Source organism: Oryctolagus cuniculus, chromosome 20 (genome assembly GCF_051225735.1).
Source record: "Oryctolagus cuniculus isolate XC-2025 breed Fujian yellow rabbit chromosome 20, ASM5122573v1, whole genome shotgun sequence".
Taxonomy (NCBI): Eukaryota; Metazoa; Chordata; class Mammalia; order Lagomorpha; family Leporidae; genus Oryctolagus; species Oryctolagus cuniculus.
The window spans coordinates 21,176,462-21,197,537 of NC_142886.1; the positions used below are offsets into that span (position 1 = coordinate 21,176,462).

At 49.4% G+C, this 21,076-nt stretch overlaps 1 protein-coding gene across 2 annotated transcripts in view; it reads right to left on the reverse strand.

Moving 5' to 3' along the window:
- Nucleotides 1-21,076, reverse strand: part of MAP3K9 (mitogen-activated protein kinase kinase kinase 9) — a 91,625-nt gene that overhangs the window by 61,928 nt on the left and 8,621 nt on the right. For both annotated transcript variants that reach the window (XM_070065169.2, XM_070065170.2), the window contains exon 2: nucleotides 18,174-18,587. In XM_070065169.2, the coding sequence (XP_069921270.2) occupies nucleotides 18,174-18,587 (414 nt within the window). The remainder of the gene's footprint in view (nucleotides 1-18,173; nucleotides 18,588-21,076) is intronic.

Genomic DNA, 21,076 nt, shown 5'->3' on the forward strand with positions numbered 1-21,076 from the left:
GCAACCGGGACAGAATCCGGTGCCCCAACCAGGACTAGAACCCAGTGTGCCAGCGCCACAGGCAGAGGATTAGCCTATTGAGCCGCGGCGCCGGCCAATATAAACATTTTTGAAATTGGGGTGAGCATTTGGCCTAGCAGTTAGAATGCCTGCATCCTACACTGGAGTGCCTTAGATTTGCTATCAATCTCCAGCTCCTGACACCAGCTTCCTGTGAATGCAGACCCGGGGAGGCTCAAGTGATGGCTCAAGTGGCTGGGTTCCTGCCACCCATGGGGAGACCTAGATTGGGTTCCTGGCTCCCAGCTTCCACTCCACTGCTCTTGTAGGCATCTGGGAAGTGAACCAGAAGATGGGAACTTCCTCTCTAACAATGTTTAAATTTTAAGAATGTGTTGAAATCCATAACAGGATTTCCCAAAATGCATTTCCCTTGAATTTTCATGAAGACTCCTTTTATACATGGATTTCAACATTTTTTGCACTAAAATAACTTCTTTTTTAAAAAAATATTTATTTTATTTGAAAGAGTTACACAGAGAGAGAAGGAGAGACGGAGAGACGGAGAGACAGAGAGACAGAGAGAGAGAGAGAGAGAGAGAGCTCTTCCATCCACTGGTTCAACTCCCCAATTGGCTGCAACGGATGGTACTGTGCTGATCTGAAGCCAGGAGCCAGGAGCTTCTTCCGGGTCTCCCACGCAGGTGCAGGGGCCCAAGGACTTGGGCCATCCTCCACTGCTTTCCCAGGCCATAATAGAGAGCTGGATTGGAAGTGGAGAAGCCACATGGGATGCCAGCACTGCAGGTGGTGGCTTTACCTGCTATGCCACAGCACTGGCCCCAAATTTATCTTCTAATTCCATATTTCATGAGCCTTTGGAAGTACCCTCGAATGTGGGAAAAACTGAAGTCCTTAGTTGGTGTTCCATTGCAACCCATGGGATTTGCTGGGACAGCTTCCCCTGACAGCAGCTGTCATGCATTCGGGACAGGCAAGGTAATCCAGTTATTAATTTAACACAAACATCAGAGCTGCTTTGGCAGTTCTCTCCTCTGTACAACAGTGCTGATCACACTGGGGCTGCTACTGACACACTGGCACACTTGTTCCCGGGCACAGGGAGCCAGGAGTCTACTGCTTGAGAAATAAAAATGATTTTAGAGCAACAAATACCGTTACTGAGTTCATGTCACTGACCAGGAAAGACGAAGACTCACCTCCCAAATTTTGACCCTGGGGCTCTAAGAGCAACTTGCAGCTGTTCCCCAAATGGAGTACAGGTCCTCATTCCACTACTGTCTGTAATACCTTGTACCTGACTGAGGAACAACGTTCCACTGTCAGGGACGGGCAGAGGGGCTGAAGGAAAGGCCTCCACCATGGGACTCAGGACTCCCATCAGCATGACACCGGCCACACCCCTTGGCTTCTCTCAGTCACAAGTGCAAGGTTCCTGTAAGCCCTAACCTTATCTGTAAGCACCGAATAAAAGTAAAAATGACCAGAAATTTGAAAAGGATGACTATTTTGCCTAACCACGGTCCTCTTCTCCTTCCTCTTGGACTCTGAAGGTTAACAAAAAGTAGAAACAGAAAAATGGCCCAATTGTCTAGAAAGCATGTGCACCATGACGAAGACAGCAGGAGGAGATGAGGTATATAAACAAGACCAGGAGAGCCAAACACAAAGACGGAAGCAGTTACCTTTGCACACTGGAATCTGGCCTCATTTTCTTTCTTTTTTCACTGACCTTTTCCATTATGTTGCCTTATGAGGCTTATCAGCTTGCAAACAGTCACAAGGATAAGGTCATCACTGGCAGGGCCCTACCCCTAAGTCTGCTCTCAGGTTGGTAGACAGTTTGCCTCTGCAGCGGGCAGTTCCAGAGGCAATGGCAGACTCCTGCCTGGACAAGCTCCTCTAGGGAGCGCATTCCTCTGGAATCCCAAGCTCATGAAACATTTATGAAATGGGTCTATAAAGGCAAGGCCTTGGGGCCTGGGTTGTAACACAACAGGTTAACATGCTGCCTGTGACACCGGCATCCCGTGAGCGCCGGTTCGTGTCCCAGCTGCTCTACTTCAGATCTAGCTCCCTCCTAATGGCCTAGGAAAGCAGCAGCAGATGGCCCGTGCCACCCACATGGAAGACCCAGATGAAGATCCCGGCTCTTAGTTTTGGCCTGGCCCAACCCTAGCCACTGGGCCATTTGGGGAGTGAACCAGAGGATAGAAGATCTCTCTCTCTCTCTTTCTCTGTCTATAACTCTGCCTCTCAAATAAATAAATAAAATCTCTTAAAAAAAAAAAAAAAAGCAAGGCCTTGAAGAGGGCAAACATCACTCATCTAAAAAAGGGGCTCCACCTGCAGTGCCAGCATCCCATATAGGCGCCAGCTTGTATACCAGCTGCTCCACTTCTAATCCGGCTCTCTGCTATGGCCTGGGAAAGCAGTAGAAGATGGCCCAAATACTTGGGCTCCTGCACCCACATGGGAGACCCAGAGGAAGCTCCTGGCTTCAGATTGGCACAGCTCCGGCCGTGGTGGCCATCTGGGGAGTGTACCAGCAAACGGAAGACCTTTGTCTCTCCCTCTGTCTGTAACTTTGCCTCTCAAATAAACAAAATATTAAAAAGAGAGAGAAAGAGAGAGAAGAAGAAAGGGGCTTGAATCTACCCCAGAAAGAACCTAAGGACCACAAAGGGCACGACTCCTTAGCAATACAGGTATCATTGTCGAACATCCACAGTGCTATATACAAAATGCTTCATGGCTCATGATGTGGAGGCAGGGGAGAGCCGGGAAGGTGAAAGGAAGAAAAACAGTAACATCTCTGCTATGGAAAAGGCAATGGGATTCCTAGGGATTCCAGGAAAAAATTATCAAAGAAGACAAAAAAAAAAAAACTTACTTGGATTTACTTCTAAGAAGTAAACTTGGGGTTTAGGGTATGAAGGAGAATGACTTCTGTGTATTGAATTTTGTATCAGTTTTAGCCATGTATATGTATTATGTTTTGAATTTTAAACATCTAGGAGCTGGGGCTGTGGCGTAGCATGTAAAGCCACTACCTGCAGTGCCAGTATCCCACATGGGTACCGGTTCAAGTCCCGGCTGCTCCACTTCCAATCCAGCTCCTTGCTAAGGCCTGAGAAAGCAGTGGAGGATGGCCCAAGTCCTTGGGCCCCTGTACCCACGTGGGAGACCCGGAAGAAGCTCCTGGCTCCTGGCTTTGGATCAGCGCAGCTCCAGCCATTGTAGCCAACTGGGGAGTGAACAAGCCAATAGAAGACCTCTCTCTCTCTCTCTCTCTCTCTCTCTCTGCCTCTCCTTCTGTGTATAACTCTTTCAAATAAATAAATAAATCTTAACAAAAAAAAAAAAAAAAAAGAAAAAAAAAGAAAAAGAAACATCTATAGCGCAACCGGAGAGGAAATATCACTGAAACCCCAAAAACACAAGCACAAGACTATGCTACACAAGAGCACAGGCACAGGCTGTGAGTATAGCCACCAGAATCCTGAAAACAATGGCCACACAGCAAGGATCTACCTCACGTCTACCACATAAAATCAGAGAGGTGGTATTAAAATTATTCCCAACTCACATATGCAAAAACTCAGGCAGGGAGGGTATGTCATTTGTGCAAGGTCCCCTGCTAGCAGGTTAACAGAGCCAGGCACAAGGCAGATGTGTCTCACCGAAGTGCAAGCTGGTTGCCTTCATTGGAAAGGAAGTTCCAATTCCAAATGTGGGCACTAATGGAGGAGAGGTTTGGTGCTGCTTGGAGAATGTCCATGGCACGCACAGGGAAAGCCACAGAGCTGGAATCTAAGAGATCCTCTATGAGGATCAAAACCACAGACACTTTTTTTTTTATTATTTGACAGGTACAGTTATAGGCAGTGAGAGAGAGACAGAGAGAAAGGTCTTCCTTCCATTGGTTCACTCCCCTAATGGCCTCTACGGCTGGCGCGATGCCGATCCAAAACCAGGAGCCGGGTGCTTCCTCCTGGTTTCCCATGCAGGTGTAGGGACCCAAGCACTTGGGCCATCCCCCACTGCCTTCCCAGGCCACAGCAGAGAGCTGGACTGGAAGAGGAGCAACTGGGACTAGTACCTGGTGCCCCAACCGGAACTAGAGCCCACGGTGCCGGCGCCACAGGCGGAGGATTAGCCAAGTGAGCCACGGCACCGGCCATAACCACAGACACTTCTTGAGGCCCTACTAAGTGCTGGGCACACCAGATTTGGGGAGCAGCTGTAGGAAAGCAAGCTGTACACAGAGATGGAGAAGGAGCAAACGCAGTTCATTCACCTCCCCACAGAGAACCTCCCCAGCCCATTCGGTATAGCACAGACCGGCGGCAGAGATGCTAGGCTGGCACGGGGAAGTCGAGAGGGGATGTGGAAAAAGGTGACTCCTTTGACCTCAGCAGCAAGGGAGGGAAGGGGAGAAATGTACTTAGCCTTCCTCCTGGGGGAAAAGCATTTTAATTAATTATCACTGAGAGCCCAGCAGAGCCATAAAATTGGCCAGCTGTCCCCTTCAATCAAGCCAAAGGCTATTACGGAGCAGACGAAGCACTGAGGGCTAGAGCTGGGTTAAGGGACAGACAGACAGACAGACAGATACACGCACATATGGAGCCAGGCAGGCTCGTCTTTTTCAAGAGCCAGTGCACAGTTAGATCAGTGCCTTTCGGTGGCTCTAACTGAAGTGTGCCTGCCCTCTGCGGTGAGGGTTAGAACTGTGCCTGACTCGCTTGGAAAAAAGCTGCTCAGCATTGCCCAAGATCCTCCCGCTACTTTATTTATTTATTTGACAGGCAGAGTGGACAGTGAGAGAGAGAGACAGAGAGAAAGGTCTTCCTTTGCCGTTGGTTCACCCAACAATGGCTGCTGCGGCCGGCGCACCGCGCTGATCCGATGGCAGGAGCCAGGTACTTATCCTGGTCTCCCATGGGGTGCAGGGCCCAAGGTCTTGGGCCATCCTCCACTGCACTCCCTGGCCACAGCAGAGAGCTGGCCTGGAAGAGGGGCAACTGGGACAGAATCCGGCGCCCCGACCGGAACTAGAACCTGGGGTGCTGGCGCCGCAAGGCGGAGGATCAGCCTAGTGAGCCCCGGCGCCGGCAATCCTCCCGCCACTTTAGAAAGGGAAATCCACCTACACGCCGTGTACAGCTAGAACACCAGGGGACGGGAGAAGCGGCTCCTACACACAGGAAAGGGGAACGCGGCAATGGAACGCGGTGCTGAGTGACACCTTGTGCACATCCTCACGCTGCCGTTTTCTGTATTGTCCCATTGACAGGCAAGATTCCTGGGGCTCCGAGAGGCTAAGCACGTACCCAACATCAGGGGTTCAAGAGGCCTGTCTGACTTCTGGGCCAGTGTTCCTTCCATCAGACCATAGCAGTTCCCAAAACCAAGCTTACAAGGGCAGTGAGTTCTTTCCAGATCACAACCCCCAAGTTTCCTACAGAAAGTGAAAACCCTGGGGGAGTAAGGAGGCACAGGGACACACAAACCGCAGTGCCTAAAACATCTGATTTCTAGGTCTCACTCCTACAGCACAGGCAGGGCACAGGGACGGGTACTGCGACTGTGCCGTGAGCAGGGAAGCAGCACTGCGGCAGTTCAGGGAAGCGGGCAGGGAGCACGTGCAAGTCAGAGCAGCAGAGCTCAGGGATGCCCGTGCCCCTTGCTCAGCTCCAAGGACAGGGCGGCACTGCAATGAGTCGTCCTTGGGCTGTTGTGAAGCCCCATCGGGATCCATGTGACGGGAGCATCTTCTCTCAGCAAGGCCATCTGTCACAGCCTGTGCGGCAGTGGGGGAGGGGAGCACCTGTGGTCTCCAGTCACTCTGTTCTGACCACCCCTCGGCAGAGTCTCCTTCAGGAGATTCAGCCCCAGCAAGAGGAAGCCCAAAAGGGGGCACCCTGGGCACATGGCAGCCTGATACCCAGGTGCAGACAAACCAGGCAGCCATCGGCTGCTCTCCAACACACAGACATTCATTGTTAAGTCCAAGCCATCTTGCCCAAGCCTCATTAGACAGACAAGAAATGAGATCACAAGAAGTGCACAAGGCTACCCAGTCAATGTCAAGGTCAGCCCCTGGGCCACCACCCCAGTGCACCGCTTACACATACGCCCAATTTCAGGTCCCTGTAAGAGTGGTGGCTCACAATTTCCCTGAGCTTTGGAGTAATAAAAGCTACGGCCCTTTCCCCTCAAAAGGAACCCACCCACATTTTGCATCCCTCCCAGGGGCTTACCAACCTATGTAAAGAGAAACAATGTGGTGCCACAGAGGCTGACGGGGAGTGAAGCGGATCCCCAGTAAAGAGCTGGGTTCCCTGGTCCTGGGAAAGGAGCTATGTTCTTCTCCTGACTCCACTAGACCACTGAGATGGCCACTTTGTGCCCTGTCCCTAAGAGACCCCAAGCTATCCCACAGGAACAAGCAGCAGATGAAGCACCAGGTTAAGGAATGAAAACTTTCCAAGAGGAGGAGACAGGATCCTGTCTCATTTCCTTACAGGTCCTGAAGCAGGGCTGGCATTGTGGCACAGTGGGCTGAACCTCCACTATCATGCTAGAATCCATACGGGTGTTGGTTTGTGTCCTGGCTGCCCCACTTCTGATCCAGCTCCCCACTAATGTACCTGAGAAAGCAGCAGAAGATGGCCCAAGTGCTTGGGTCTCTGCACCAATGTGAAAGACCTGGAGGAAGCTCCTGGCTCCTGGCTTCGGCCTGGCCCAGCCCTAGTCACTGTGGCCAACTGCTGAGTGAACCAGGAGGTAGAAGGTCTCTCTCTGTGTAACTGCCTTTCAAGTAAATAAAAATATCTTAACAACAACAAAAAGATCCTGAAGCACAAATCCTGACCCTGAGCCATGACGGGGCAATCAGCTGTTTGTAAAAAGTGGTAGATGCAGCTGCCATTGTGGCTTAGGAGGTTACATCACTGCCTGTGATGTCAGCAACCCTAATGAGGGCCACTTCAAGTCCTGGCTGCTCCACTTCCAAAACAGCTCCCTGCTTAATGGCCTGGGAAGCAGCAGAAGATGGCCCAAGTGCACTTTGGCCTGTTCCAGCCAGGCCGATGCAGACATTTGGGGAATAAATCAGCAGGTGGAGCAGATGGAAGGTGTCTGTCTGAATGTATCTCTCTCTCTCTCTCTCTCTAATTCTGCCTTTCAAATAAATACAATAAATATTTTTTTTAAAAAAAGTGGTCACCATTAGCTGTTATCAGGCTAGCTAGGAGAGAGATGTGGGGAAAGGAGGGCATCAGTTACAGTGACTCAAATGGCAGGACACAGAGGAAAAAAAAGTAAGACACATCTGGGAATCCAAGTCCATATGCTTTGAAGAAGCCCTTCCTGCCCTGGATCTGGACCCCCTCCCAAGGTGTTCCCCAACTAAGAGCTCCATCATAGGCCACAGGTCCCTCCTAAGGCCCACTGCTCAACAAAACCCCGTGCCCCGACTCCAACACAAGCTGAGTGCCTGAGTGTCCCCAGGGTCCCCAGCCACTTCCAAATCCTGCCCCTCGAGAGAGCTACAGGGGAGCCCCTGGACCCACTAAACAGGAAGGAACAGGGCAGGACCCCTGGGGAACCCATGGGTAAATGTCCCTCCTGACTGCTGCCCAGTGGTGCCTGGGCTCCACAGCCACAGGAAAGGACTGAGGCCCAGGAACACACCAGGAATGCCAAAGACGCCACTGCTCTCCCCGCCTGGGACTTCCCCTCATCTGCTCTCAGCACTGTCTCACCTCCTCTTCCCTCCTTCAAGTCACTTCGGGAACAAAGCACAGTTAGGAAATCCTTCCTGGAAGCCTCTGAGGAGGCGTGGCCAATAGAAACACCTCCCCTTGGCTTTATAATTCTGTGTGACTTTGTACTGACCATGTGACTTTGTCCTTCTACCTGACCCCTCCAGGAGCTCCGTGAGGGCAAGGGCCCATGCCACCCAGGTTAACAAAGCTATCTGTGCAGGAACAGGCCACAGAGGCCCCAGGGGACAGGAAAAGCAGGGTTCCAAGGCAATGTTAAAGAATCGAGAAATGCAACTGGACCTGCAGGTCAGAACCCTGGCCTCCGGCCTCTCTGCAGAGTCCTGTTTACCTGGCTTGTCATTTACTGCACTTCAGCTTTATTCCTAAGGGACTGGTTTTGGCTTGCACAGTGCGCCTCTGTTTTAATGGGAGATGCCACCCGACAGGACACTGGAACATGGCGGGGGACTGCCGGCTAGTTTCAGGTACAGCCTCCTGCAAGCAAAGGTTTTATTCAAGTACCTAGAAAAGTCCTCTGAATTTATCTGCCACCCTCCAACTCTCTTTAAGAAAGACTTGCAGCAAAGAACCAAGACTCAGAAGCACCGGAGCCACGGACCGCTGAAGGGATTGCTCCTTTGACAAGGTGCGTGTAAGGCATCCAAAACGTCTTTACCTCTCAAAAAGGACCAGGAACTGAGTTCTGCAGCTGACACTTATGCCTCCTAGATCCACTCTGTGGATGTTTTATGGCTCCTTATTTTATTCTCCTACTGGGGAAACTGCTTTTACAGCTACAGCTACGCCCCATCGCTTCCTAAGCAAGCCTAATGCCACACTGCCCCCGCCTAGGGTGCCTATGCCTCAGCGGCTTCATCCATAGGTCAGACCATGCTCTGCCATGTCTGTGAGAACAAGGACACCAAGGGGGGCAGAATCACGCGTGTGGGTCACGGGGTCCCACAAGCTTGGCAGTCAGCACACTCTCAGCTGGGAGAAATCTGACACAGGAAACCCAGGCAGGGTCTAGGGCCCGGGGCTGGTCTGGGTACACCCAGGGCTCAGAATATTAGAGGTGGCCACGGCAGAAGCTCTGTTGTCTTCACACAGCAAAAAAAAGCAAGTTTTCAGCTTCCTGACCTTGTGAACTCCAAGTGAGGGTGGACATGGGCACAAAACAGGGGGAGCTACACTGGCCTCCAGTGGCAGGAGAAACAGTCAAACAACTCAACAACACCAGGACAGGTACTATGAGGAGCATGATGGACAGTTTCCAAGTTGGGAGTAAAAGGAGCACTGAGGTTGGACAGAAGACAGGTGGTAGGTCCCACAGCACAATGCACTGGCCTGTTCCAGCGACAGCTGGCAAGCACGGGGACATCAGCCAGTTAGAGTTATGGCAAGGCCAGCGTTCAGCACAGAAAGAGCAGGAGGCAGAGGCGCCAGAGGCTGGCAAGGAATGCCCTGTTAAAACACCATACTCGGGCTTCCAAAGCTGGCCAACGGACTCAGATAATAAGGAAGGATCAAAGGCCTGGGGACCATGGGATGAAAGGCAAATTCCACGCAAGTGAGGTGCGAATGACATCCTTGGATAAGAGAAAGGGAACCTTCTTACATTTTGAGATCTTGTAAGTCAACCAGTTCAACCGACATTTCATTTACTTGTTTGTTTATTCTACATATAAACTTTTGAGGGCCCTACTATATACTGGGAACAATACCTAGAGCTAAACACACATCCCACAGAAGGGATATTCCTGATATCACAGCCAACAAAAAAAAAGAGGAGGCCGGGTGATGCAACTCAGTGGCTTGGTCCGTAGGCCAGCAGTGCTTTGATTTGATTTGTTTTCCAACAGTCTATGAATGCCGCTGGTGGAACATGCAAGCCACATTGTTCCCACTGAACCCCATGGTCTCACACCAGCAGCTTCGCGAACAGACTTCCCCTGGCTGGCAACCACAGGGCTAGTGGCTCTAGCTCCTTGTCACTCTACTGTTTTTCTGCATACCATCAGGTAATACACGTTTAACATAAGACTACTTAGCATTAACCACAGCAAGGACAAGCCATGGGTGACTGCTAGGGGAAGAAGCCAGCTTCCAGCTGAGTATGGAAAACGGGGTAGGGTTTGAACAGGCAGGGAAATGAGGCGTTCACACAAGCCAGTTATCCCAAGAAAGGGTGAGTGTGAAGTGAGCCTAGTGGCCTGGAAGTACAGGGTCTGTTCCAGAGGTGGGGGAGATGTGGTTTAAGGGTCAAGTACCTCCAGAGAAACAGGGAGATAAGGCAGCAAAAACCTCCTAAGAACTTTCAACTGTACCTGAAAAAAGGAAGGCAGCTGTGGCTAGCCCCTAATCTAACACGCTAACAGTCCACCCCTCATCTCTGGTCTTTCAGCTATAAAAAAAAATTTTTTTTTCAATGGATGGTAGAGCAGGAAGGATACCAAATGCATTAGTGACTTTTTTTTTTTTTTTTTTGACAGGCAGAGTGAACAGTGAGAGAGAGAGACAGAGAGAAAGGTCTTCCTTTTGCCGTTGGTTCACTCTCCAATGGCCGCCGCGGCCGGCACGCTACGGCCGGCGCATCGCGCTGATCCGATGGCAGGAGCCAGGTACTTATCCTGGTCTCCCGTGGGGTGCAGGGCCCAAGGACTTGGACCATCCTCCACTGCACTCCCTGGCCACAGCAGAGAGCTGGCCTGGAAGAGGGGCAACCGGGACAGAATCCGGTGCCCCGACCGGGATAGAACCTGGTGTGCCGGTGCCGCAAGGTGGAAGATTAGCCTAGTGAGCCATGGCACCGGCCTCAGCTATAAAATTAAGAACAACAATCTCTCTCTCTCTCTCTCTCTCTCCTCGCCTTTCAAAAAAAAAAACTAATAAATCTTTAAAAATTAATAAATAAGAATGAGCTGCTTGAACCCTAAGGAAGATATAGCAGGAAGCAAATCAGACATTAACAAAACATGGATGCTACAGCCCTGTGAGCAGAATGACATTTTTCCTAGTCACATAAAACTACAGCATCATAGGGATGACACAAAGTGACACAGTGAAACACACAGCTGTCCATGCCAAGTGTGCAGGCAATAGTGTAGCAACAAGGAACACAAGCTGACAATACACTGACAAGTGGGTGGAGAAGCATGTGACAAGCAATGTGTGTATTAGGATACTATTTAGGGGTAAAAACAAATACATACACACACAGGGAAACTGGAAAACACTGTCTTCACCTCTATGCTTTTCTGTGTCTTCTATGAAAAGAAGTTAGGGGGCCAACGCTGTGGCATAGTGGGCTAAGCCTCTGCCTGCAGCATCAGCAAACCATATAGGCGCTGGTTCGTGTGCTGGCTGCTCCACTTCTAATCCAGCTCCCTGCTGATGGCCTGGGAAAGCAGTGGAAGATGGCCCAAGTGCTTGGGCCCCTGCACCCAAGTGGGAGACCTGGAAGAAGTGTGGCCATTTGGGGAGTAAACCAGTGGATTGAAGACCTCCCTCTCTGTCTCTCCTCTCTCTGTCTGTAACTCTGTGTCTCAAGTAAACAAATAAATCTTAAAAAAAAAAAAAAAGAAGAAGTTATTAAAAATAACAGGGCAGGCGCTGTGACACAGTAGGTAAAGCTGCTATCTTCAACACCGGCATCCAATATGGATGCCAGTTTGTGTCCCAGGTGCTCCACTTCCAATCTAGCTCCCTGCTAATGGCTTGGAAATGCAGCAGAAGACCCAAGCTCTTGGGCCTCTGCACCCACAGGGGAGACCCTACCTAAAGAAGTTCCTGGCTCTTGGTTTCAGGCTGGCCTGGGCCTGGCCACTGTGACCACCTGGGGAGTGAACCAGCAGAGAGAAGATCCCTCTCTTTCCCTCTCTCTCCATAACTTTGACTTTCAAAATAAATAAATCTTTAAAAACAAAGAAATAAAATACAAATAATAACACTGTCTTCACTTCAGCTAATTCTACATTCTCCATGACTTTCACATATTACGGGTTGAATATCTCATCCAAAATTCTTGGGGGCCGGCGTCGCAGCTCACTAGGCTAATCCTCCGCCTGCGGTGCTGGCAACGCGGGTTCTAGAGCCGGTTGGGGCGCCGGTTTCTGTCCCGGTTGCTCCTCTTCCAGGCCAGCTCTCTGCTGTGGCCTGGGAGTGCAGTGGAGGATGGCCCAAGTGCTTGGGCCCTGCACCCCATGGGAGACCAGGATAAGTACCTGGCTCCTGCCTTCGGATCACGCGGTGAACCGGCCGCAGCGGCCATTGTTGGGTGAACCAACGGCAAAGGAAGACCTTTCTCTCTGTCTCTCTCTCTCACTGTCCACTCTGCCTGTCAAAAAAAAAAAATCTTGGGGCCGGCAACTTTTCAGGTTTCAGAGTGTTTGCAGTTTCAGAATAGTTACATGGGCTCTCCTGGTTGAGCATCACTAATCCCAAAATCTGAAATGCTCCAAAATCCGAAAACTTCTGAGGTCACGTCAGGCTGAAAAAACTTCAGGTTTCAGATGAGAGGCACTAAACTTGTACCTCAGTTGCGCTAATTTAGCTTTGATGGGCACTCTTAAACGACTTCACGTCATACCACCTCCTACCTGAACAACGCTGACCTACCCACAGAACCCATCTTCACACTGGAAGCCCGTCCTTTGCCAACGTCTTTGCTAACCAGCAAGTTAACTGGATCTCCCCGACCTGATGGAGCGACACACAAACCCCTTTATAGAGAGAGGTTTTCCACAAGTAGTTTTCAGATGCAACGTTTAGGTTAATGATGCGATGTGGTAAAGCAATACAAACCATTAGTTAAATCAGGGGTCTGAACCACGTATGCCAGGGCCTGACTGAACCTGTCTGGCTGGAGGGAGCTCTTCCCAACACACGCCCCGCATTAAAACGCCAAGGCACAGGACAGGCGCTCAGTGGAACAGGTGAGATGCCTGCATCCCATATCAGAGCGCCTGGGTTTGAGTCCCAGCTCTGCTTCCAATTCCAACTTCTTGCTGATGTGGATGCTGAGAGCCAGCAGTAATGGCTCAGTGGCTGAGTCCCCGCGACCCACGTAGGGCGAATGGGTTGCACTCCCAGCTCATAGCTTAGCCCTGGCTGTTACAGGCGGCACAGAGGGAGTGAACCAGTAGATGGGAGCACTCTCATTCATTCTCATTCTCTCTCCGCCTCTTTAAAAAAAAAAAAACCTATGCGTGACCGGAAGCAACTGCCCCCAGCAGCTGTGTTCACTAATGAACCCCTGTTCAGAGCTGGGCTCGCTGCCCACCAGCCTCCTCTGCAGTCAGCCCTGGCTCTGTGGCTACATTCTGGCCAGTGAAGGCGGGAGGATGTGCAGAGCCGCTGAGCAGTCAATGGACGCTCACTCAGCCACAAAGGGCACCTTTTCTGTGCCTCTGCTTTTCTTCCTCCTGCAGTCAAGGGATCTGAATGAAATAACTGGTCCTCTAGCAGCCATCTTGGACAGCAAGGTGACCATGAGGAGGCTGCCGATAGGATACTGGAGTAAAACAGAACCTGGGTGCTGTGGGCCTGCCCTAAGTTCTCCAGGCTTTTCAAAGACAAATGTGTCCTTTGTGCTAGCCAGTTACTCTGTTTTGTCATTTACATTACGTGCAGTCAAATCTAAACCCAATGCACATTATTTATGGACACAGGATACCATATGCTAAACACATTTTATTCTCAGTAAACAGTAAGTGACTTTTTCAAGAAGGTGACCAGCATAAGGCTCTTTAATAAATTCACTATTTACTGGACTTTTTTTTTTTTTTGACAGGCAGAGTTAGAGAGAGAGAGACAGAGAGAAAGGTCTTCCTTCCGTTGGTTCACCCCCAAAATGGCCACTACGGCTGGCACGCTACGCCAATCTGAAGCCAGGAGCCTGGCGCTTCCTCCTGGTCTCCCATGGGGTGCAGGGCCCAAGCACTTGGGCCATCCTCCACTGCCTTCCCGGGCCACAGCAGAGAGCTGGACTGGAAGGGGAACAACCAGGACAAAATCCAGCGCCCCAACCGGGACTAGAACCCGGGATGCCGGCGCCGCAGGCAGAGGATTAGCCAAGTGAGTCGCAGCGTCAGCCTACTAAACCTTTTTAACAGTGGCAAGTTTATCACCAACTACCTTCTCTTTCCCACAGACAACCCTCAAATACATACACTCTTTCTCTACTGATTTAACGTCAACTAACACACATAATTCCTAGTATTCTGCCCTCACAGGACAATAACCAAAATTCAACTCTCTGCAATCAGTAAGAAAAACCAAGGGAAGGGTTCATTTGGTGTACTGGTGAAGATGCTGTTTGAGACACCTCACCCCAGATTGGAGTACCTGGGTTTGAGTCCCAATTCCAAACTGGGAGGCAGCAGGTAATGGCTCATGTAGCCGAGTCCCTGCCACCCATTTAGGAGACCGGGATGGAGTTTCAGGCTCCTGGCTTCAGCACTGCGCAGCCCCAGCTGCCGTGAGCAACTGGAGAGTGAATGAGAAGATGAGACATCTCTGTCTCTTTCTGCCTTTTACATAAATAAAAATCAAAAACCCAATGCCAACAGACCAGGATCCTCATGTCTATAAAACACAAAGAAGTTATGACTCCCAAACTAGAGGCAATAGAAAAGGACAGACGTAACAATTCTAAAATGATCTGCATTGGGATAACAACCATGGAGTCATTAAGGCTCACACTAGATGTACACAACCCCAGGCCAACATCCACTCAGAGACAAATGTCAAGGAGTCCCCCAACTCACTCACAACAGGCCTCAACATCAGCACCAAACTGCAAGCCAATGACCCTGCACACCTCTGGGCATCGACTGTCTTGACAAGGTCCTTAAAGAACTGCCCGGTGCGGGAGTCCGAACCCTGCTGCAACACACAGTACCTGAGGCTCTGCCTCAGCTTCCAACAGCCAGTGTAGTGGGCGAGCATTCAGCCTAGCAGTCAAGATGCCCACATTCCACACCAGAGAACCTGGCTGTGAGTCCCAACTCTGGCTCCTGACTTGAGCTTCCCAATGACTTCTCAAGTAATTGGCTTCCCACCATCCCCATGGGAGTCCTGGATTCAGTTCCTGTCTCCTAGCTTGGACCCTGGCCCATCCTGGGCCACTGCAGGCCTTTGAGGAGTAAACCAAAAGATGGAGGCCCTCTCACATGCTCAGGTGCTCTCTCTACTTAATAATAATAATAATAATAGGGCCAGTACTGTAGTTAGTAGGTAAAGCCACCGCCTGTAGTGCTGGCATCTTATATGGGCACCGGTTCAAGACCTGGCTGCTCCACTTCTAATCCAGCTCTCTGCTATGGCCTGGGAAAGCAGTGGAAGATGGCTCAAGTCCTTGGGACCCTGCACCTGCGTGGGAGACCCAGAGGAACCTCCTGGCTCCTAGGTTCGGATCGGCCCAGCTCTGGGCATTGCGAACATTTGGGGAATGAACCAGCAGATAGAAGATCTCTTTCTCTGCCTCTGCATCTGCCCCTCTGTAACTCTGCCTTCCAAATAAATAAATAAATCTTTAAAAACAACAACAACAACCACCACCAATCCCACTTAAGGACAAACAAAAGACTAGAAAAAGGGAAAGAGAATGGCATTCAGGTCTCCCGCCCTCTCCTGTAAACAGCAGGACTGTGACAAGGTAGCTTTTCCTTCACAAGAGCCTAGAGTCCCCGACACAAATCCCCTAAAAGGTAAAAACTTGAATACATAGCTTGAAATTATACTAACTTTTAAAACTTCATCAAGGACATCGAAACTGTCATGGTTCTATTATCTTAAGCCAGGGCTTGGTTACTTAACATTACAGCACTGTGGCTTGTTCTCTCAGCATGATAAGGATGTAAGGGAAAAAATAAAGAAAACTCAGCTCCTACATCACATGTGCTACCAACACATCTGCTGCTTCTTACTGCCTCATCCAAAGCAATTTGGAGGTATAAATTACTTGGAAAAGTGATCACCAACAGCTCTAAATTATTCAAAGAACTGAATTTCGGAGGCAGGATGAGCATAACCATGTGAACCGAGACAGGATCATGGCAAAGGGAAACCAGAAAGCATTTTATTCGTGTAACTTAAATCCTTCACAGGCACACATCTTCAACTGATCTCTGATAGTCCATATTCTTGCAGAGTATCTATTCCATTACTAAGAGGGAGGAATACATAGGTAGAAGAGATACAGGTAACAAAGGCTATTTTAAAGTAAATTGGAAAGTAGAACCATGCTTTAAAAATGTCTGGAAAGGGAGCAGTCTTGATGCAGCGGGTAAGATGATTGCATTCCATATCGGAACACCTGGGTTCAAGTCCCAGCTCTGCTTCCAACCCGGCTTCCTACATTTAATGTGAATCCTGGGAAGCAGTAGTGATAGCCCAAATACTTGAGTCTCTGTCACCCACATGGGAGACCTGGACTGAGTTCCAGGCTCCGGGATCTGGCCTAGTCCAGACCTGGCTGTTGCAGACATTTGGGGAGTGAACCAGTGGGCAGTTCAGTCCACCAGTCTGTCTCTGTCTCTCTGCCTTTCAAACAAAATTAAATAAATAAATTTATAAATGTCTAGGAAGATATGCTAAATCTAACAGTTGTTCTCTCTAAAGCAAAAATCACAGGTTAACCTTCTTGTCTTTTTATTTGTATTTTCTAATTTTTTCACAAGCACTTACCATTTACATAATTTTAAAGTGTATTTTTAAAGGTAAGCAGACTGGGGCTGCACTGTTGTGCAGCAGGTTAAAGCCCTGGCCTACAGTGCTGGCATCCCATATGGGTGCTGGTTTGAGTGCTGGGCTGCTCCACTTCCAATCCAGCTCTCTGCTATGGCCTGGGAGAGCAGTGAAAAATGGCCCAAGTCCTTGGGCCCCTGCACCCATGTGGGAGACCCAGAAGAAGCTCCTGGCTACTGGCTTCGGATCAGCTCAGCTCTGGCCATTGCAGTCATTTGTGGAGTGAACCAGCGATGGAAGACCTCTCTCTTTCTCTCTTTCTGGCTCTACCTTTCTCTGTAACTGTGTCTTTTAAATAAATAAACAAATCTTAAAAAAAAGTAAGCAGATCCACCATAGTACCAACAGAAGAAGAAGCTACACATGGAACAGTTCAGAATAAAACAAAGTATGAGGGATTTCTGGGCTCAAAGATGAAAGATGCAGGGAAGGCAAAATCCTGGGGCGCGTGCAGCCCCCGGAGTCTTCAGCTCAGTTCCCTCCCCACGAGGCCTGACGCCAGGTGGTTTCAGGCAGTTGCATCCTCTCTCCCGAAGGATGCAGAGAGCGCAAGCGCGAACTTCCATGCCAAGGCAGCTCAGGCCTGGCTCCTGCAGATTCAGCCAAGGAGGCGGCTGAAGTTTCCAGCAGCTCACCATCTAATTATTTCTAACCCCTGCTTCACAGTCCAGTTTATGGATTCTGCATGTTTAATAAACAGTTACTCCTCACCTCCCTTACGGCAATTAATACCAGCCCTGGGCTATGAGGTCTGTGACACCACCAGCCAGGCCATACTCTCCAAGCTGACAGTGCCACCTGAACGGACTCATGGTTTATGCAACATGCCTCCCTACAGTCCTGCCTCTAGTGGACACCTCAAATTGAGGTGCTGAGGCAGAAATTCCAACACAGTGGCCTAGGTTTGCTCTGCCTATTTGTTCCACAAAAAGGAAAATGCCTTTTCTGATTACATGCACGCTTCCCTCACATGGAAAAATAAATCTATATATTTTTGCACAGCACATCAGAATCACACATTACCAAGTCTGCTCGCTATCATGAGCTTAGAATTATCCCAAACCCCCAGGTGCCCCATCCTTCTCCTCTTAAACCTATTTTTCTTGACTCTTATCTCTCCTACATCTCAACTCAAGGATGGAATGCTTTGTTTTATTTTGTTTTGTTTTACTTTTTATTTATTTGAAAGGCAGAGAGAAAAAAGACAGCTAAATAGAGAAGAATTGCGAGACACAGTGAGACAAATTAAAAGAGAGAACGCCCCTATCTGTTGTTCACTCCTCAAATGCCCATTACAGCTACAGCTGGACTGAGCTGAGAGTCAATCGAGGTCTCCCACGTGGGCGGCAGGAACCCAAACACTTGAGTCATCACTGCTGCTTCTAGGGTCTGCATTAGCAGGATGCTGGAGGCAGGCGAAGGATATGGGTATCAAACCCAGGCACACAGATGTGGGTGGCAAGGGTCTTATTTGGCAACTTAACCACTAGGCCAAATGCCCACCTGGGAGGGACTACTGAGCAAGGAGTTCCCTGCACCCAAGGCTCAACCAGGAATCCACTCCTACTAAAGCCATGGGCCGAGTCTGCAGGTGCCCTTACCCTCCCAACCCCACCTCCTCATACTCACTGTTGCTGGACTTAAGGTCTCGGTGGATGATGGGAACAATCGCCTCATCGTGTAAGTAGTTCATGCCTCTGGCAATCTGCACGGCCCAATTCACCAGGATGTCCGGGGGAATCCTTTTCCCAGATAACACTCTATTCAAGGGCCCTCCCCGGGCAAACTCCATCACCAAGCAGAGGTTGGGTTCCTTCAGACACACCCCCCTGAGGGCAATGATGTTGGGGTGCTTCAGCATGGCGAAGAGCTTGGCCTCCTGGCGAACATTCTCTATGGTCTGGCTGATGTCTTCATCGGGGTCGTGGCGGGCGGCTTTCACGGCAACCTCATCCCCTATCCAGAAGGCACGGTAGACCTTTCCGAAACCCCCAATGCCGATGATCTCTTCCAGGGTTAGCTCCGCAAAATCAATCTCTAACACTGGGGAGAGAAGACAAAAGGCACAGGTCAGAGACATCCTGGAAATGCCAGTCAAGCATCCATCTGTTCACTGGACTTTTCTGTCTCCCCCCACTGGAAGACCAGCTCCATCAGGGCAGGAACCACACAACTAATTTGCTTTCTTTCACATTATGCCTAGTTGACTAGCACATAGTGGGTATTTAATAATGAGCACCAGTTCACATCCCAGCTGCTCCACTTCCAATCCAGCTCCCTGCTAATGCACTTGGGAAAGCAGTGGAGGATGGCCCAAGCACTTGGGCCTCTGCCATCCACGTGGCAGAAGCTCCTGGCTCAGCCTAGCTCAGTCTTGGCCATTGCTGCCACTTGAAAAGTGAACCAGAGAATGGAAGAATCTCTCTCTCCCTCTCACTCTCTCTCCTTTTCTCTTTCTCTCTGTAACTCTGTCTCTCAAATAAATAAATGCTTAAAGAAATTAAATAAATCCCACTTAGAAAGTTAGGCAGAATCCTGTTCCAAAGCCAAGCGTTTTAACCAACAGAAACACTGGGGAAATCTTTGAGGGTCCTACTCAGCTTCACTCTGCACTTGCTGCTGAGATGCACACGACCCAAGGCCCAGGGCAGAAACCCAACAACCACAACACAGGGGGAGAAGAGGTTCTGCAGAAGGTGATCAGAGGCTTAGGAAAATCACTGACTACCACACAGGATGGGGATGGAGCCGGGGAACAGGCAAAGGAGTCTGGGATCTGATGAATGAGTGGGAAGAGTTGCACAGGGCAATGGAGGAGACCAGGGTGCAGAAAGACAAGACTGTGCACCCAGGTGTGAGAGTGCAGGGCGTCTGGTGCAGCCGGATTACACGCACAAGGACAGCACGAAAGGCGCATAGCTTTGCTTGGGGTCACCAGATGGTGAGATGTTTTTAAAGCCATTTTAAGGGGCTTAAACTTCACACTGTAAACAGCAGAAGCCATGCATGTTTCCGAAGAGCAGTGTTGTTAGACCAACAACTTAAAAAGAAGACTGATGGTAGAAATCCTGGACAAGAACTTCAAAGGGTCCCTGGGAAAAAAAATAAAATTAAAACCTAAGTTTATTTTTTGTACAAATATATTTTGAAATCTATGCATAGTTTTTTTCATAATATAGACTTCATAAACTTTTTGAAGACTCTCTGTATGCATGGATTTCAATTTTTTTTGCAGCAAAAGAATTGTGTCATTCCATTTCCCATGAGCTTTTAGACGTGCTCTCATAGAACACAGCCTGGCAGACAACCTTCAGCAAAAGGCATCACTAACAAGGTCACTGAAATAGCCCAAGCACACTGACCCACAGCAGCAGTGAATGCAGGAGGCACTGGGTCTGCTCGGGAGACTTCCAGCACCCAGTTCACCAGGACCTGGTAGCTGAGATCCATGGGAAAGGACCCTCAAAACAGATACCTCTGTGCCCTCGTTCAATCCCCCAAGTTCTCGGCATCAGCCAATCCAGAGAGTGACCGTGAGTCCCTAGACTGTATCTGCAGCTGTGTTGCATGGAGAGATACTAACAGCTGCCAGCGATGAGAAATCTTGGGCTAGCTAGCTATGCCATTTAGTGCTCAGAGAGCCAAGTGCTATTTTATGTTTCTCTCATGAAACTCTGGGGTTTTTTTGTTTGGTTTTGTTTTTTGACATCTCCTCAGTCTCCGCGGTCTTTGCCTGACTAACTGATGCTCACTCCTCAAGACTCAAATGTCAACTTCATATAGGAACTTCTCCTAACCCCAGACCAAATGAGGTCAAGCTCCCGATCAAACACTTCCATCACTGTCTCCATTCTGCGAGGCTCATCAAGGTCCTAATTACTTAACTGCCAGTTCAATGCCTGTCCCCCTGGCTTGGTCACAATATCCACAGGGCAGAGGTTCTGTCTGCCCCATTCACCACTGCACTCACCAGATCAAACACTTAGAAGGTGACCAGCTGATGAACAAAATTTAAGGGTACTTCAAAAAGTTTGCAAAAAATAGAACTACAAGGCAAGTTTATTTTGGTGCAAAAACATGTTTTGAAATCATGCAGCTCCTTCTGTCAGTTTCTATTTGCCTCTCAATCAGAAAACTTTGTTGTGGCTTAGCATCCTTTTTAGGTCCTCTAGTAATGAATCTGTCCTTTGTTCTAGACCCTGTCTAGCCCACTTGGGGCCTCATTCCTTTGTAATCATAGCCTCTACTCTTACATCAATGGTTCTACTCCCGACCTGTGTGTATTAGTGATCCTTTCCCCCACTTAATATTGTATGATTATTCAGAATTTCTCTACAAACTCCTCTACCTGCAAAAGCAGAGTGGCCTTTCTCCTGGACTTGGTTGGGATCAGCTTTAAACCACGTCCATCAAAGTCTTCACAAGGGTCCAGAGACCCTCCTCATTTCCTCTCCTCTATGAAATCCTTTCATTTCTTGGTTAATGCCACTCTTAGGATCATTGGTTGCTATTCTCATACTGTCTTTTATACT